This window comes from Elephantulus edwardii, unplaced genomic scaffold (genome assembly GCF_000299155.1).
Source record: "Elephantulus edwardii isolate Elephantulus edwardi_28Jun2011 unplaced genomic scaffold, EleEdw1.0 scaffold00114, whole genome shotgun sequence".
NCBI lineage: Eukaryota > Metazoa > Chordata > Mammalia > Macroscelidea > Macroscelididae > Elephantulus > Elephantulus edwardii.
Window position 1 is genome coordinate 3,469,687 of NW_006399864.1, and position 19,956 is coordinate 3,489,642.

The 19,956-nt window shown below is 41.4% G+C and overlaps 1 protein-coding gene across 1 annotated transcript in view; it reads right to left on the minus strand.

The window, feature by feature from the left end:
• NUDCD1 (NudC domain containing 1) overlaps positions 1–19,788 on the minus strand; it is a 64,042-nt gene extending 44,254 nt beyond the window's left edge. Inside the window, exons 1-2 of the mRNA XM_006892332.1 lie at positions 19,559–19,788; positions 7,016–7,170 (exon numbers count right to left, since the gene is read on the minus strand). Of these exons, the coding sequence (XP_006892394.1) occupies positions 7,016–7,170; positions 19,559–19,676 (273 nt within the window). The 5' untranslated portion in view covers positions 19,677–19,788. The remainder of the gene's footprint in view (positions 1–7,015; positions 7,171–19,558) is intronic.
• Positions 19,789–19,956: the final 168 nt, after the last annotated feature.

The following is a 19,956-nucleotide window of genomic DNA, read 5'->3' on the forward strand; positions in this document are numbered from 1 at the left end:
AGTTCTTGGCTTCTAGACTGTAAACTTGTCTGCCAGCTAATTCAAAGGCTGGAACTGATAGAATGGCTACAATCTGTTAGAAGAAATCACAAAAGGAACAGAACAACTGTAAATTCAAACTAATACCATTATTCATAGAATAACGTTTTGAAATTTACATAATAGCATGATAAAGTGCTGGAGGGCATCTCAGACATATCCCACAGCCAAATGTCAAACGTGTTTGCACCAAAGAATTCCTTTCGTAAAAGATATTCCATACTGCAAAATAGAGCTGATTCTATTGAAGTTAGAAAGGGAGAGGAGACATTTCCTGCTTATGCAATGACCTCTACTTCAGCCTCAAGGATTTAAGGGTTACATAGACACAAGTAATTAAGCAAAAGCCCTTCATTTTCTTATTAAAACATGCCCCCAAAGAGGAAGTTATTTGCCTGAGGTCACTTAGCTAGTTTGCCCAAGGCAAAACCAGGTCTAAAACTATACATGCAAGTAGTCAATGTGATTCCTGTTGTAGATTCTCAAGTGAAATAATGTGCACAGTTGCCATTTATGATTTTATGAAAAGTATTTGCAATGAATAAATCATTCATTGTACAAAATTCTACCATTCAATCTGCAGCCTCATTTCTGTCACCAAGGTCATTATTTTCCACCTACCACTCCTTCTTATGGGATATAGCATATGCTACCAATGTTGTTGTCTAGTCAAATAATAAGAGTAGTTAAAGGAAAACTTTCACACACACTGTATATCCCACAACAAGTTTATCTGGTAAGAAAGAAAAGAGCATAGACAATAATAAACATGTATCTCTTATTTCTATAACTGGCTTATGTATATTTTTGTCTCTAATAATAACAAAAAAAAAAGAACATAGACTTGAAGGAACAAAGGTTAGATCCTCTCACCTCTGATCCCATAAGAAACAAAATTTACTTGCCCACTGATTTGCTTAGGTATCTGAAGTCCCATTACCAGGAAATGTCTTACATTTTGGAATAAACAGTGTGTCCTTAACATAAATCTTACACATAATTGCAGAAGAAATAATTAAGAATGCACAGTTAACTCCAGAATGTAAGAACAAGCTTTAAACAACCATCATTCATTCAAAAACATACTGATCAAGCTTATAGCTGGGTGCTAAAGCATGAGAGAAATGAACAGGGAATGACAAGACACAGCCCATACATTGGTGGCTTAGTGGTAAGGATTTGCACAGCCAACCAAAAGGAACTCTATTTGAATCCAGTAGCTGTTCCACAGAGAGAAAAATGGACAACTTCCTCCCATGTTTACTGCCTCTGAAAACCTGCTAGAGGGTCAGCTATGGGTCGATTCTGACTCTGTGGTACAGAGCAACAACATGAGTCACTACAAAGTTTTACTGGAATGCATTCATGTCATTTATCCCCACTTATTTTGGGCAGAATATGAAATGATCCAGGAAGCAATAAAAGAAGATGGAAAGAGTATACAGTCATTGTACCAAATACAATTGGTGGACACAGAATCTCATAAAACAACATATGAGCAAGAGCCTGTGGTGATGAAAGAGAAAGTTCAAGCTGCTCTGAAATAATTGGCAAAAAACAAGTCCCCAGGAATTGATAGCATCCCAATTGAAATAGTTCAACAAGCACATGCTGTCCTGGGTACGCTCACCAAGTGTGCCAAGAAATCTGGAGGACAACCATCTGGACTACTGACTGGAAGGTATCTATATTTCTCCCATTCCAAATAAAGTGACCCAACAGAGTGTGGAAATTATCGAACAATTATCATTGATAGCATATGCAAGCAAGATTCTGCTGAAGGTTATCCAAAAATGACTGGAACAGCATACAACAGAGAACTGCCTGAAGTGCAGGCTGGACTTAAAAGAGGTAGTGGCACTAGAGATATTATAGCTAATGTCAGATGGATCTTGGCTGAAAGCAGAGAGTACCAGAGGAGTGCTATCTGTGTTTCACTGACTATGCAAAGGCATTTGACTGCATGGATCACAATAAACTGTGGCTGACTCTGAGAAGAATGGGAATCCCAGAACACTTGATTGTGATATGCGAAACTTATACTTAAACCAGGAGGCAGCTGTCAGAACAGAGCAAGGTTCAAAATCAGGAAGGGTGTGCATCAAGGATGTGTCCTATCTCCCTATCTTTTCAATCCATATGTGGAACAGATTATCCAGGAGATTGGGCTCTATGAGGAGAAGTGTGGAGTCAGGATTGACATAATCCTGCTTGCTGAAACTAAGGAGGACCTGAAGCGCTTGCTGCAGAGGGTCAAGGACTACAGCCTTCAATATGGATTAAGGCTCAACGTCAAGAAAACAAAGGTTCTCACCAATGAGCCAACTGGCAGCATTATGATAGATGGTGAAGAGATTGAGATTGTTGACAGCTTCAGTTTGCTTGGCTCTACAATCAATACTCTTGGTACCAGCAGCCAGGAAATTAAAAGACAAATCGCACTGGGAAAGTCTGCTGTCAGAGACTTCACCAAGGTACTGGGGAGCAATGATGTCAGTCTGGAGACTAAGGTGTGCCTGATACAGACCATGGTCTTTGTCATTACTTGGTATGCATCAGAGAGCTGGACAATGACTAGGGATGATAGAAGGAGAGTTGATGCCTTTGAGCTGTGGTGCTGGAAAATAGTACTGAATACACCACGGACTGCTAGGAGAACAAACAAATTCGTCCTGGAGAGGGTGAAGCCAGGCTGCTCCTTGGAGGCAAGGATTCTGAAGCTTTGTCTGACATACTTTGTCCATGTTGCAAGGTGGGATCAGTCCTTGGAGAGGGACGTCATGTTTGGGAGGGTGGTGGGACAGCGCACGAGAGGAAGAACCTCGATGAGATGGATCGATTCAGTGACTGGGGTCATGGGGGTAGGTGTCTCGGAGATAGTGAGATTGGCAGGGGATAGAGCAGGATTTAGGGCTGTTGTACAGTCTCTATGAGTCACAAGCAACTCACCGCACATAACAACAAACAACAATATTATCTATATAGCTGCTTACTCATTATACAGGAAAACGGAATAGTTTGATATCGAGCCAAGAAAGTCTAAGACAGAAAACCTGCAGAAGATACCCTTTAGCTCTACGCAGAAAAGAACATCTATAACCTATATAAAACTGAGGACTGGATAAAGAATGTAAGAGTAGCTTGACTATTCCTGGGAGAGCAGAAGATGTAAGAGCAAGTTATCTTAGATGGAGAAATGGTTAAATGCATCTGAAGTGAGTAAAAGAGGGTTCCAAGTTGAGTCAATCACAGGAGAAAAAGCCAAGAGCAACACAGTAGACTGCATGCTTCAAGAACTACAAACACTTTTCAAACTGGGGGGGGAGCGGGGAGAGGACGACACACGACAAGAAACTATATATGCCAAGGTGAAGCTTATACTTTAAGAACTATATGTCATTTTATGTATATACTTGTCTATATGCTACGAGATAAATTTGAAATTATTTATATATTGTTGTTAGCTGCTGTCGAGTTGAGTACAACTCATACCAACCCTATGAACAACAGATCTGAACTCTCTTATTCTGTGTCATCCTCACACTTCCTAACACACTAGAGCCAAGTGCAGCAGCCACTATGTCAATCCACCTAGCTGAGTGTCTTCGTGTCCTTCACTGACCCTCTGCCTTTCCAAGTTTGAAGTCCCCCGCCAAGGAACAGCTTTTCCTAGCAACGTGCCCAATGTTTATGAGGTCAAGTGTTATCATCTTTGCCTCGAAGGTACTCTGGCTGCACTTTTTTTTTTTTTTTTGGAGTTCATGGGATATTCAGTACTCTTCTCCAACACCACAGCCCAAAAGCATCAAGTCTTCTTCATTATACACCTCTCAGGTGCACAGCAAATAATTGGAAATCCCACAGCCTCAATTAGACACATTTTTACTTCTCAAACTGACAGAACTGCGCCTCGGGAATTTGGAGCGGTCCTTGACCGAAGACTTCCCCAGTGTAGTATGCCTCCTGATTTCCTGACCACTGGTAGGAAAGGGGTGTTAATTGCAGATCCAAGGAAGATGAAGTTCTTGACAGTTTTCAATCTTTTTGTCTTCTATCATGATGTTGTCTATAGGTCCAGTGGAAGAAATTTTTGTTTCCTTGACGCTGGGATGCAATCCATATTGAAGTCTTTGATTTCTGCAACAAGTACATCAAGGCCTCTTCACTTTTGGCCTCTTCACTTTCAGCAAGCAGAGCTGTGTCATCGGCATAAGGCAGGTTATTGTTGAGTCTTCCTCTGATCTTGATGACAAATTCTTCATAGAGTGAGTCCAGTTTCTGGAATAATTTTCTCAGCATACAGACTGAATAGATATGGAGAGAAAATACAACCTTTTCACACTTCTTTCTTAATTTTAAATCAGGTGGCATTGCATTGTGCTCTTGTTCCCTTGTTTCTTGGTCTAAGTAAAAGATTAGAAGAGGTCCTATTTGTTCCTATTCCCAAGAAAAGTTATCCAACAGAATGTAGAAACTATTTTAACAATATTATTAATAAGACATGCAAGCAAAATACTGCTGAAGATCACTAAAAAAGGGCTAGAACAGTACACAGTGAAATAAGTGGCATACATACCAACTATAATTGGCTGACCTTTTATAGTTGGTTGTGCTAAGGCATGAATACTCCCTGATGTTATTGTTCACTTTATAAACCTGGCTACTATTAGGCTAGAAGTTTGGCCACAAGGATGACCTGTGATTTAGACTCAAAAGGTTACTAAAAAGAAACTAAAACATAAGCTCCCTGGTGCTCTGTCCAGGACCTGCTACTGTGATGTCTTTCACTGAGGTCAACAGATGAAGTAGTTCTTCTGATGTCACGGAGGCTGAATTTCAAGTGGTCCTTTAGACATTAGGATTCATTGTTTCTAAGTGTCTTTGATTTTCTTTGTTCTTGACAGGGAAAAGTCAATAGTTTCACCATAAATTGCTGCTCACAAGCTTTTAAGACCCCAGCCACTACTCACCAAAGTACAAAGCAGAACATAATTGATACTGAAGGCTACAGTCCTTGATCTTCACCAGTAAATGCTTCAAGTCTTGTTTTTGCAAATTTTACCATCTGCATATCACAGGTTACTAATGAGCCTTCCTGTACTCCTGATAAGTTCTTCATCATGTTGTCCAGCTACTCAAGTTATCTGCCAGCATACAGATTGTAAGCAAGTATGAAGACCACAACTTTGACTTATACCGTTATTGCTTTTAAGCCATTCTTTTGTTAATTTCAAATGACTGACTTGATAAACATTCAGGTTCCACATAAGCACATTAAATTGTTCGGGAATTCCCATTCTTCATAATGCAGTTCATAATCCATGAGTCACTGTCAAGTCCCTCTGCACAGTCACTGAAACACATGTGGACACCTTCCTGCTATCCTCTGCTTTCTCTCAAGATCTGACATCAGCAATGATATCTTTATTTCCATGACTTATAAACCCAGGCTAAACTTCTCTCAGCTGATCAACTACTGCAACCATTTTCAAATAATCTTTCACAAATTTTACTTATATGTGATATGGAATGATAGTTTGATTATTTCCATATTCTGTCAGGTCACCTTTCTCTGTAACAGCCACAAATATGGTGCTCCTCTGATCAGTGGGCCAGGCTGTGGGGGATGGTTCTCCTCCAATCAGTGAGTCAGGCTGCTATGGGTGGTTCTGCTGCTGTGGATGGTTCTACAATCAGTGAGCCAGGCAGCTGTGGATGGTTCTCCAATCAGTAGGCCAGGTAGCTTTAGTCCAAATGTATTGTCGTAGATAAGTGAGCACAGCTTTCGTTTGCGGCAACCCTGCCAATTGGTATTCTGCCAATCCCTAGAGCCTCATTTTTCAACAACAACTTCAGTACAAGTTAGACATCTTTATTCGATACTACAGATTCAATATCACACATTAGTCCCTCAAATGGCTGAGTGCCAATAAATTCTTTTTTGGTACAGTGACTCGATATTCTTTCAATCTTTTGATGTTCCCATACAACATTTTGTATTAAGTTTATAAAGTCTCTCTCACTGGCCAGGTTTTTCAATGTTTTAGAAATAAGCTGCCAAGTCCTTCCCATTGTGTGAGCTCTGCTGAAGGCTACCCACTGTGTGCAAACCTGCTTGTGCTGAGATGCCAACGCCATCACGTCCAGAGACACTCAAGTCATCACAGTAGAGCAGACTGATAAATGCTGAAAATTAGGTAAGCCCTTTAATCAAAAGAAAAAGGCTGTTAGAGTTGACTGGAATTGTTGTTGATTGCCTTCATGTCAAGCACAACTCACAGCAACTCTATGAACAAAAGTCCTAAAGACCCTCTACAACTATCCATACTTCTCAAAGCTCAGTTTCTGGAGGCAAGTTATTTAGGAGGTGGATGCCACTCCTGCTTACCCAAATAAATGTTCTTTACAAGAGGCACACTCTATAAACACCTAAAAACACTGATCAGCTAAAAGAAAAAGGATAAAGTATAATTTCATTTTCTTAAGTCAGCATAACTATATTTTCAGGCAAAATACACTTCAAGGCAAAAACAAAATAAATTCTCTGAAATAGAGACACTGAATAAGGTTAAAAGGATCAACTATGGTAGACAAAACAATGTTCAATGTTTGCATCTAATTAACATAGTTAAAAATGTGTGATATAAACATTTATTGAAAGAAAAACTAGACAAATCTACCACAATAAGGGCTAAGAGTCATAAAGGCAAACAAGAAAACTTATATCACTATTGACATAAAGCATATTAAAGCAGTTGCTCAATGGTGGAAGTGAAGCAATAGTAAATAACAGTAACAGGAAAAAAATTGAACAAAAAATAGAGCTTCAAATACACTGATTATAACATCTCACTACAAAGGAAAAATTAAATACCACATTTGCTGAAAAAGTCTACTTTGAATGTGCACACACTCTCTCTCTTTCCCTCTCTATATAAAGATACACTAGTGTTGTATAAGGGTGTGTTTTTCTCACCAGCATCACTGTTAACTTCATAATCCTTCCAAGGTTATCAACGTAGTAGACGCTGTCTTGATACCATGGGTCACAGTGCAGGTAATTATACATTCCAAAAGCATGCATGTGTTCCAGGGTATACTGATCATCTCGAAGTTTCACTTCTGCCACAGCTGAAATATAAGAAAAACATGAAGAGTTTGAGAATAAAATTCTACAGGTGTAAAGAAATCACAGAAAGCACACAAAAGCCTTCAGTGCACTTACTCTGTAAGTCATTAAGCAATAATTTCTGGGTCCCTGTAGGCTCTAAGGTGCGTCTGATTCAGGCCATAGTCTTTCTAATCACTTGCTACACATCTGAGAGCTGTACAATGAATAAGGATGACAGAAGAATTGACTGACACCATTGAGCTGCGGTGTTGGAGAAGAGCACCGAACATCCCATGGACAGTCAAGAGAACAAACAGATATGTCTTGGAGAGGGTGCTGCCAGAGTGCTCTTCAGAGGCAAGATGGATGAGGCTTTGCCTCACATACTTTGAGCATGCATGCAGCTAAAAGGGACTATTTCTTGGAGAAGGATGTGATGCTGGGAAGGGTGAAGGGTCAGCGAAGGAGAGGAAGACCCTCAAGCAGGTGGACTGACATGGTGACTGCTGCAATGGGCTCTGTGTGTCAGAAGTGTGAGGATGGCACAGGATAGAGCAAGGTCCAGATCTTTAGTTCACAGGGTCTCTATGAGTGGTACTCGACTCAATGGCACCCAACAACAACAACAGCAGGCACTGGGAGGGGATAAACTGTAAGGAAAACTGATACAGTCTTATCCTTGTAAATTTAAAATCCAGTGGTCATTCGGTACAGTGTGTCTCATGCTTCCTCATTTCTGTTAACTATCTCTTCCTTTTAATTCTGAATTGAACAGAAAAATTCTAAAAATTAAATACTGTCTTTCTTCAGGGGAAAAATGAAGTCTACTTTACAAAATGTTTTTTGGTTTTTTAAGAAAAATCACCCTTTTTTTGTTTGTTTTTTAAAGTTTTATTATTTTCCATATGTGTACTGACTGGTACAGAAGAAGAATGACCCTTCTTCTCCAGCAGGGCATCAGGTGGAATCAAACAGCGTGCCTCTGGGATTGCAGTGTAGATTGTTGCCAATGTTTTTTTATACTTCTAAAAAGAATTTTACCGTTACCATTCATTCATTCTTCCCACATACCAAGAAACAGAGGACATAGTTTATTATCTCACTGCAGTAATGGAAATAAAACTAAATCTAAATGATGACATTTACAATATTATATCACCTTTGTCAAGTTGTTGCTGTTGTGGTGGTGGTGGTGAACCACTGAGTCGAAATCAACTCAGAGCTGTCCCAGAGGCAGAGATGGTAAATTACACAGAAAGAAATTGTGCATCTTTCTCTCCTGGAGCAAGGAGTGGATTAGAACTGTGTACCTTTTGGTTGGCAGTGCAATTCTCTATCACTAAACAATCAGAGCTCCCTACATTTGTAAAGTATCCTTGTACTTTTTCCTCCCACGGGAAAAAATATTTAATTTTATAGCTAAAATATGACCAGGATGTTCCTTGGAGGCAAGGACTCTGAAGCCCTGACTGACATACTTTGGGCATGTTTCCAGGAGGGACCAGTCCTTTGAGAGGGGTATTATGCTTGCGAGGGTAGAGGGACAGCACAACAGAGGAAGACACTCCATGAGACGGATTGACTCAGTAACTGGAGTAATTGGGGTAGATGTGTCAGAGACAATAAGATTGGCTCAGGACAGAGGAGGGTTCAGAGCTGTTGTACATAGATAGGATCTTTATGAGTCGCAAGTGACTTGACTGCACATAACAGCAGCATAGCTAAAATAGAAAAAGGACTCCTACTTACAGAAAAATGCTCTTTCCACAATACCACATTGCTGTCCTAACATTTAAACTTGTCAAATATGTGATCCTTGCCTTTTATGTTTCCTGCGTTACCATTCATAAAGTAACCATTACAACTCAGAAATGCCATGAAACTTCCTACCCTAATAGGAAATTCTTTCATGCCACGTAGATAGATGTACAAGATGATCAAACTGATTACAGTTCATAAAATAAGGTCCCAGGAACTGAGGGCACACCAACTGCAACGTTTCAACAAAGGGAGACCATCCTGGACATGCTCACTAGTCTGTATCAATAAATATGGAAGACAATTTATCTGACCGACTGAATAGAAGAAATTTATTATCTGATCCCATTCCCAGAAAACAGAATCATAAATACGTAATTTAAAATTGTGGTTATGTGCTACAAAGAAAAACTATGAGAACATATAACTTAGGGAACTTATCTGCTTTGAGACATGTTGTTGTTGTTAAGTGTCATCAAGTTGTAGACGACTCATTGCAACCCTCTGAACAAAAGACCTGAATATTTGTATAACTTTCATTGTTTCTCCAAGTTCAGAGTTTCCGGAGGCAAGCTATTTCGGAAGTGGAAGCCACTCCTGCTTCCAAGCTTGTTTTAATCAGGGAACTCCACCAAACACTGTCCACCATGGGTAACCATTAACACATTTGATACATCAGTGTTACAGTGTTTAGCATCATAGAAACCACAAGTTACCTCTGTATGGCAAATGGACAGACCAGCAATGATAAGTATTTTAAATGCTCCTACTTTTTAGATTGTTTTTAACTAGAGTATAAAATGGAATTTTAGCACCTTCAGACACCAAGTCACATGGAATCGTGCATTACCTGTATGACACAATCTGAGTCTGGCCACAGGGTTCTTTTAATTTATTCTTTTCCCTCCTTGTCACAGCCAGCTATCTAAGAGACTCTGCCTTTGACCAAAAGAATCAAGTTCTCATGTAAACGACAATATTTTGGGCAGACATCAAATAAATTTTGTACAAAATTTATAAACTTAAAGTTTTAAAATTAAGACATATTAAATTCACAAAATTTCAGCCAGGTACGACCTATACAAACACCCCTACCTATTCCAGGCAAAAGGAACAGCAGATAAAAGCAGGAGGAAAAGTCTATGTTCAAGGAATCAAACCCCAAAATAGAGGCACTACTTTCAGGTAGATCACTATTCAGAAGGAACCTCCTGGACAGGATAGAACTATCCCGCAGGGTTTCCAGGCTGTACATAAGGGTGGAAACACACTGACATGTCTTTTCCATGCAGAGCAGTTGGTGGGTTCATACATCCAAGTGCTTTAACTATCACACTAGCATGGCTCCAAAAACACTGCCAGTCTGGCTGAAGTAAAGTGAACAAGGAAAGGCTGTAGGAAAATAAAGCTACTGAGGGGAGCAGGAGTTGAATCATGAAAAAAACTATTTGTCTTTGCAATAAACTTAATGTGTTCAGAACCCACTTAAGAGTTTTAAGGAGGAGATTAAAATTCAGATTTAAATGTATTCTAGAATTCTTATGATACAACATGCAGACAGACTAAAACAGAGAAGAAGAAAGATCCATTAGGAATTTGCAGTGCTAGGTGAAGAAGGGTAACTTAAGTCTGGAAATATTTCAGAGGTAAAATTGTTTCAAATTTATGGAAGATTACCTGGAAACTGAGGAGACTGTCATTATACAACTCCAAAAAGTATTTTATAATGAACAGTGTACACATTTCACAAAAATCAGGCAAAAAAACAATGATCAATTCTTGGTTGTCTAGCACCACTGTGTGGAGGAAATTATGCACTGCAAAAAGTGTACAAAGTAACAACACTAAGCAGTAGTATCTGGACATAGATACAATAAATCTATTTTCTTCAAATTCCTGCCAAAGAATCCTGGGCAATCCTAAATCAGCAAGAGGTTTCTTGGACTTGTAAGTGAATAAATAAATCTGAAAACATAATTAGGAAACTGTGATATACTACAGCATGGTTTGCTGCAGTCCCAATAAGATAATGTATAAAGTTAACAGGACTCAGAAGTCTACATATAGTGCTTTGCAAGCTTACTGTTCCGAAACAGCTCAGTAAGGGAATAAAAAATGCTGTCTTTATGGCCTCAAATAAGAGAAGAGCAGCCATAATTGTGTGTGTATATATCTCCCCAAAATGGGGAGACTTTGTCTACTGCAGGGAGGTTTGGTCACATAGTGTGTAAAGGAGCTGTGCTTCTAACCCAAAAGTGGTGACTTTCTGGTGGTTCAAATGCACCAACCACTCTGAGGGACAAATACGAGTAATAGCCTCCTGCTAAGTTTTACCGTCTCAGAAACTCAATAGGTCATACAGTGCCAGGATCTCTCCAAAATGCTACAGAGCAAGGACATTAGTTTAAAGACTAAGGTGCACTTAATCTTGTTGCTGTGTTTTGACTGTAGAGCACGACTCATAGTGACCCTATGAACAAAAGGCCTTTCTCATGCTGTTTAGGAAGTGGATGCCATTCCTGTTTCCAAGCACATAGTCTTATCCACAGTATTTTTAAATGCTTCACAAGCATCACAAAGTAGGACAATGAATAAAAATGAGGAAAAATCAATGCCTTTGAATTGTGATGTTGGCAAAAGAGTATTAACTGTACCATGGACTGACCATACAAACCTGCCTCGAAGTAAACATAACCACCCTCTAACCAGGGTACCTCAGAGACAAGGCTGGTGATGTTCTGCTCAAACAACAGCTTCGTGGTCTATGCATAGTTTTCATATGAGCACAATTAAGTGTTTTGGGATTCTTACTCTTCTTAAAGTTATCCATATTTTTTTCCAGATCAAATACATTTGCATAATTAATAAAACATAAGTAAACAAACTTCTGTTATTCTCTGCTTTCAGTCAAAATTGACTTGACATCAGCAACGCTATCTTTTGTGCTATGGCCTCTTCTGAATCCATATTGGATTTCTGGTAGTCCCTGTCAATGTATTGCTATAGTTGGTTTATTGTTTGTTTTTTTTAAATAATCATCAACAAGATTTTACTTGCATGTGATATGATTAACAATTTCCATATTTAATTGGATCACCTTTTTTGAAAATGGGAATACAGATTTTTTTTTCCTGTCAGTTGGCCAGGTAGCTACCTTGGAGAGTTCCTGGCACAGGAAGCACTAGGGAGCACTTCCAGGACTACATCTATTTATTGAAACACTTCAGCTGGCATTTCATCAGTTCCTAAGGTCTTACTTTTTTTGCCAATGCCTTCAGTGCGGCTTGAAATTCTTCGTTCCCTTTGGTTCTTGATCACATGCTACTTCTGGAATGGTTCTGAACTGACCTTTTCTTGTTGGTACAGCAGTGCTGGGTATTCCGTCCCTTTTCTTCTGTTGCTCTTTCTGCACCTATTTTGCCCACAGAATCCTTCAGAATTGCAACTCGAGGCTTGAATTTGTCCATTTCCTTCAGCTTGAAAAAAGCTAAGTCTTATCTTCTTCTATTTTGATTTTCTAACTCTGGTTCTTTGGACACATCATTATAATACTTTGCATTTTCTTCTCACGCTATCCTTTGAAATCTCCTGGTCATCTCTCTTACTCTAACATTCCTTCCCTTTCCCTATAGTCTACTGAAAGTTTCAGAATCTCTTCTGATAGCCATTTTGGTCTTTTCTTCTCTGCCTTTGTAAAGGCATTTTACTTTCTTCATGAATGATGATGTTCTTGATGTCATCCCACAACTTACCTTGTCTTGGGTCATTAATGTTCAATTCATTAAGTATATCCTCAAAATAGTTTTTAAATTCAGGTGAGATAAGCTCAAGGCTGTATTTTGGCTCAAAGGGACTTGTTTCTATTTTTGTTTTAATTTGCACTTGCGTTATGAATAACTGATGGTTTATTCATAATCAGCCCCTGTTCTTACTTGGACTGGTAATATAGAGCTTCTCCACTTTTTCTTTCCATAACAGCAGTCAATCTATTCCTGTGTAATCTGGTAAATGAAGTACATGTGTGCAATCACTACTAATGTTTTGGTGTTGGTTTTGTTGTGGTTGTTGTTTTGTTTTCATATCTATTTACAATGAACCAAAAGCCAGGAAATTAGAAGATGAATTACATTAGAAAAGTCTGCTGTCAGAGACCTCTCCAAGGTACTGAGGAGCAACAATGTCAGTTTGGAGACTAAGGTGTGCCTGATACAGGCCATGGTCTTTGTCATTACTTGCTATGCATCAGAGAGTTGGACGGTGACTAGGGATGATAGAAGGAGAGTTGATGCCTTTGAGCTTTGCTGCTGGACAAGAGTACTGAATATACCACGGACTGCTAGGAGAACAAACAAGTTCGTTATGGAGAGGGTGAAGCCAGGCTGCTCCTTGGAGGCAAGGATTCTGAAGCTCCGTGTGACATACTTTGGACATGTTGCAAGGAGGGACCAGTCCTTGGAGCGGGACGTCATGCTTGGGAGGGTGGAGGGACAGCGCAGGAGAAGATGAGGCTCGATGAGATGGACTGGTCCCGTCACTGGGATAATGGGGATAGGTGTGTCGGAGACAATAAGAGCAGGGTTTAGGGCTGTTGTACATAGGGTCACTATGAGTTGTAAGTGACTCAACGGCACTTAACAACAACAACAAATCAATAATTGTAGAAAATTCTATCATATGATCTTCTGTCACCAAGGTCATAGTTTCCAGCTACCAGTCCTTGGCTTTCAATTTTTGCACTCCAATCACCTTTTGCAGTCTGAAATTGACTGGGCGTCCAATCAAGACTCATTAATAATGACTGGTGACGGGAATGCAAAAGTAGGACATGACTGATGTAAAAAAAGACTATACCGAGATGACAGCTGCAATGACTAAGATTAAAAACACCCTGAAAGGGACTAAGGGTGTATTCTTTCTCTCTGTCATGGGGTCGTAATGGACTCATAGAGATCACCATTCAGTGAGCTTTCGGAGGCTGTAAATTGCATGTGAGGCGACTGCCAATCTTTCTCCCACAGAGTTGCTGGTGAACTCGAACCATCAGAGAGACACCCCCTGGGTAAGCAGCACAACTCCCTAAGAACTACGTTACTACAAGTAGCCTATTAGTACACTTTCTCTTAGTACACTCCCTCATTGCTGTAAAGTCATAACTGAGTCATATCAGACACTCCACTAGGCTTTCACAGGCTATAAAGTGCAAAGGAGAGATTTCCCCTTAGGCAGTGCAGAAACCAATTAACGAAACTAAAGGTATTAAAGCAGAAACTATCTTAAAAAATGGGTGGAGGGTGAAGAGCCAAAGAATAATCTGGACAACTTCCAGTGATCTAATAATGAATACTGAGTCCTCAAAGAAAAGGAATGAGGAGAAAATAAATATTGGAAAAGACAGAGGTAAAAAAAAAAAATCATTCCAAACTCAATTAAGAATTATAAACTCACAGACCCAAGAGGAAAATTACAGCAAGGTACAACATGATCATACTGCTTACAACCATTGCAAAAGAGGGAAAGCTTAAAGCAGTCAAAGGGAAAAAGTCATGTGATATAGAAAGGAAGAAAGCGAAGATTGACATCTGACTTCTGGGAAATAATAGAAGCAAAAAGAAAAGTTGTGGTTTTTTTGTTTGGGTTTTTTTCTTGATTCCAATTCCTAGCAACCCTATACATATATAACAAAGTAGGACGCTGCCCCACAGAGTTCCTAGGCTGGAATCTTTATGGGAGCAGATGACAAGGATTCCCCCCTCCCCTTGAGCCAAGGTTAGAAAAGAACCACTGATCAATGTTTAACCAATGCACCACCAGGGCAAACGACAGAATAACAATATTAAAGTCCAGGATCAGCAAAAATGAAGGGCACCCCCAATGGTGTGATCTGTTTCCAAAATGTCATAGTTACAAAAATTCAATGAGGTTCTACTCCGACACATAAGGCGATCACCTCAAGCTGGAATCTATTGCATGGTAACTGCTGTTATTAGGTGTCAAGTAGAAGTATGACTCTCTGCGATGCCATGAACAACAGATCTGAATCCCGTCCCATCCTGTGCCATCCTCTTCCTGTCTGACACACTTAAGCCCACTGCTGCAAGTCACTATGTCAATCTGCCTTGTTGAGGGTCCTCCTTCCTTTCACCTTTCCAAGCAAGATGTCCCTTTACAAGGTATAACCCCTCACCATTCTTGCCTCTAACGCTGCATTTTAGCTACCCTTTCTCCAAGACATATCTCTCCAAGACATATCTGTTCTTTTGGAAGCCGAAGGGATGCAGTATTCTTCTCCAACACCACATCTCAAAGGCATCAATTCTTCTCCTGTCATCCATACTCATTGTCCAGCTCTCAGACACATAGAAAGTGACTGAAAAATCATGGTTCATGTCAGGTGCACACTGGTCTTCAAACTGGTATCATTGCCCCTCCGTACTTTGAAGAGTTCTCCTGCTGTCAGACAACAGCTTCTTAGTCTAGGTATAGGTTTTGTATCAGTAACGTTCTGGGATTTCCATTGTTCTCAATGTTAACCACGGTTGTTATAATCTACACAGTCAAATATCTTTGCATTGTCAATTAAACACAAATAAAACATTCTTCCAGTATTCTCTGCTTTCTGCTAAGATCCACCTGACATCAGCAATAATTGCCACAGTCTCTTCTAAACCCAGCTTGAACGTCTGGCAATTCCAGTGTTTTGTTATAGCCATTTTTGGAAGATTTTTGCCTTATTTTGCTTCTTTTTGTTGGTAGGTGTTGTTGAGTTGCATCTGCATAACAAAGGCTGTTGATGAGCTTCCTTCAATCTTGTTGCCACAATCTTCTTCATAAACTCTAGCTTCTAAAATGATTTGTTCAACATACAGATTGAACAGGTATGGAGAAAGGATACTGCCCTTACACACAGCTTTCTTGATTCTAAGCCACGCTTTTCCCTTATGCCCATGCTCTGTTCAGATAACAGCTTCTTGGTCTACGTTTTCATATGAACATAATTCTTCTCAACATTAGTTATAGTTTATCAAGATCCAGAAAAAAAGCTTCTGCATAGTCAATAAAACACAAATTAGACAATCTTGTAGTATTTTTCTGCTTTCAGCCAAGATCCATGCAGCATCAACAAAGATATCCCTGCTATCGAGGCCTCTTCTCAGCCCAACCTGAACTTCTGGCAGTTCTCTGTCAATGTACATACTGTGTTGGGAAAGTCTAATGTCAGGGACCTCTCCAAAGCTCTGTAGAGCAAAGGTGCACCTGATTCAAATTGTGATCTTTTCAGTTATTTGCTGCTTTTATTGTTTTTGTTAAGTGCTCTCAAGTGACTCCCTCTCATAGAGACCCTGTCAACAGCTCTAAAACCTGCTCTATCCTGTGCCAATTTCATCATCTTTGACACACCTACCCCCATAACCCCAGCCACTGAGGCAATCCACCTCATCCAGAGTCTTTCTCTCTTGCACTGTCCCTGTCCCTCCACCCTTCTAAGTATGATGTGCCTCTCTAAGGACTGGTACCTCTTTGCAACATGCTGAAAATATGTCAAATGGACCTTCAAAATCCTTGCTTCAAAGGATTCATGGTTTCACCCTCTCCAGGACAGGCCTGTTTGTTCTCTTAGCAGTTGATGGTATATTTAATACTCTTCCAGCACCACAATTCAAGGTATTGATTCTTTAATCATTTTCAGTCACGGTCCAGTTCTCTGATGCATATTTATTTGAGATTATATATATACGTTGTTGTTGTTATGTGCTGTCGAGTCGTTTGCGACTCATAGCGACCCTATGCACAACAGCCCTAAACCCTGTTCTATCCTGCGCCAACTGCACTGCCTCTGACACACCCATCCCGATTACCCCAGTCACTGAATCAATCCATCTCATAGAGGGTCTTCCCCTCCTGCGCTGTCCCTCCACCCTCCCAAGCATGATGTCCCTCTCCAAGGACCCGTCCCTCCTGGCAACATGTCCAAAGTATGTCAGACGAAGCCCCAGAATCCTTGCCTCCAAGGAGTAGCTTGGTTTAATCCTCTCCAAGATCTGTTTGTTTTCCTGGCAGTCCATGGTACATTCAGTACTCTTTTCCAGCACCACAGCTCAAAAGCATCCACTCTCCTTCTGTCCTCCCTAGTCATTGTCCAACTCTCTGATGCATAACAAGCGATTGCAAATACCATGGCCTGTATCAGGCACACCTTAGTCTCCAGAGAGACACCATTGCTCCTGAGTACTTTACAGAGGTCCCTAACAGCAGACTTTCCCATCGTGATACGCTTTTTGATTTCCTGACTTCTGGTGCCAAGAGTGTTGACTGTGGAGCTGAGCAAACTGAAGCTGTGAACAATCTCAATCTCTTCGCCATCCATCCTGACGCTGCCAATTGGTCCAGTGGTGAGAATCTTTGTCTTCTTGACATTGAGCCTCAGTCCATACTGAAGGCTGCAGTCCTTGACCCTTCGCAGCAAGTGCATGAGGTCCTCCTCAGTTTCAGCAAGCAAGGTTGTGTCATCTGCATAACGCAGATTGTTAATAGATCTTCCACCAATCCTGATGCCACAATTCTCCTCACAGAGCCCAGCCTCTCGGATAATCTGCTCTGCATACAGGTTGAAAAGGTATGGAGACAGGATATATATATATATATATATGATTTGGACAATGAAAAAGGATGACAGAAGAATCATTGTCTTTTGAGTTGTGGATTTGGAAAAAAATGCTGAATATCACATGGACTGCCAACAGGACAAACAAGTATGTCTTAGAAAAAGGCAGCTAGGCTGCTCCGTAGAAGCAAGGATGGTGAAACTTAGTCTCACATCCAATGGGCATGTTATCAGAAGGGGGTCAGTCACGCTGGGAAAGGTGGAAGGTCAGTGAAGGAGGGGAAAATCTTCCATGAGATGGACTGAGTCAGTGAGTGTCATGATGGACCCGAGTGTGTCAGAGATGAGAACGCCACAGGATAGGGCAGGTTCAGATCCATTATTCACAGCATCACTGAAAGTGGCAGTTGATGGAAAAGCACTTACCACCATCACCACAGCAGAGCTTGAGAGAATGGGATTGAGCATAGCAGAGCTTGAGACATGGTGAGGGACACGGAAAGTTTCATCTGTTGTGCACAGGATCTCTATGGCTCTGAGTCAGAGGGAGGGGTTCAGATCGACTGTTCACAGAGTCCCTATGAGTTGTAGATAACTAGACGGTATCTAATAACAAAAGCCATTCCACTTTGCTTTAGGATTATCTGCTTATATACTTTCTTATAATCAAAACTCAAAACTCATGGCCACCTAACTCATAAGGTCCCTCCATCATATTTTCCTGCCTTGTAAATCAGACAGAGGAGACTGCCCATCTTTCTCTGCTGCTGAATTCAAACCACAGGACAGGCAGCCTTCTGAGTTAGCAACCCAACTCTTAAGCCACAAGAACTCACCTAAATTGTAGGCTATCTTTGATATCATTAAGATGAAACACACAAACAAAAACCAAGGCTTTGATAGTTGTATCTGACTTTAAAAAGTAATAACCCACTACTCATTTGATCTCACAGCCAGTGGAGTTAGAACTCACAGTTGCTCCTCTGCTGGATTTCCGACACAGTGTCCATCTTTCCTCCTCTCAACTGCAGGTGGATTCCAACCGCCAGAGAAAGGCAGGGTAACTCCCTACAGATTGCACCAGAGCTCACTAATTGGATATTTTTTTTCTAATGTCATTAGTAAACGCTTGATCAGTCTTTTCTCAAACCGTGACCCACTGACTCCGTGTATCAGATTCTCCGGGGATGTGTGTGTTAAAAAATGCGGGTCCATGGACCCCTTGGGAGAGCTCTGGTGGCCTAGCGGTAAGGAGTTGCGCTGCCAAAGGCACACGATTCGAGAGCCAGCCCACAACGAGCAATCAATCACCTCACTTGGGACTAACTGCCTCTGAAAACCCTCGGAGGGTCAGCTGTGAGTCTGTGCCAATTCAACAGTAAAAAATAACAACAGCAATAGACACTCTTTCATCAGCCAAAATGCCTGTTCTCTGCACGGTAAAATACAGGCAAGGGCTAGAATATCCTGGCTAGCTACACATAAACAAGAGGCAGCAGCGGAGTTGGTACCTAAGTTTACTTCCATTTTTAAGAGACGTTCCCTGCGATAGAGTCCTTATTCTGAGGATCTAAACAAGTGAAAACTCCCTGAAATGGAATGGAATAGAGTTTTTCTCCTTTTAGAAGTCAAGCGTCCCAGCGCGAGGAAACAGGAACTGAAGATCTCCAAGAAGCATGGGACCTCGACACACACATTTGTAGGAGATGCTCCAGGAGGATGGCCATGTCTCGGCTCGCCCCGCAACAAGGGCGGGCCAGGGACCCAGAGGCAGCCGGAGACGAGCGACTGCGGCTGGTCAGCGAGTGTCCAAACCCAGGGTGGACCGCGGAGTCTCGCCACGCAAGACAGGGCAGCGCTCATGGAGTTCCGGGACCGACGTCGTCCTTCTCCAGAGCCCGTCACCCTGGTCCACCCCAAGCCGACACGGTCGCAGTGCTTTCGCCCAGATCATAGCAGGGAAGGAGGAAAAGGCAGGCAGGGTCGTGCAGATGGCAGCCGAAAGGGCGGAAAGAAACCAAGTGCAATGAGGTGCCTCCGCTTCCCACCTGCATCGAGCTCCAGCTGGTAACAGGGCAGCGGTTCGAGAGACAGCTTGTAACCCTCGAAGCGGGGATCCAACAGAGGTCTCTTCACCCGCAGGGAGCAATTAGCCGCTACTTCCATTGCCAGTTTCAAGTTCCCAGCTTCAGAATTAATAAAGCTCTTGTTGAAAGCTCCGCGATTCACTCCTCACTCCGAGGCTAGGAAACGGCGTGGTTCCCATCCCAGGAAGCACCGCGGCGCGCAGGGCCTTCTGGGAAATGTAGTACCCGTGAGAAAGGCGGCCAGGTTGCATGCTGGTCTTTGTAGTTTTTTGGAGACTCAACACCTGCGCAGCACGAACATCTGGACTCCCTTACCCAGAAGGCCGAGCGGCCAGGAGGCGGCCCGCGCTGGTTGAATT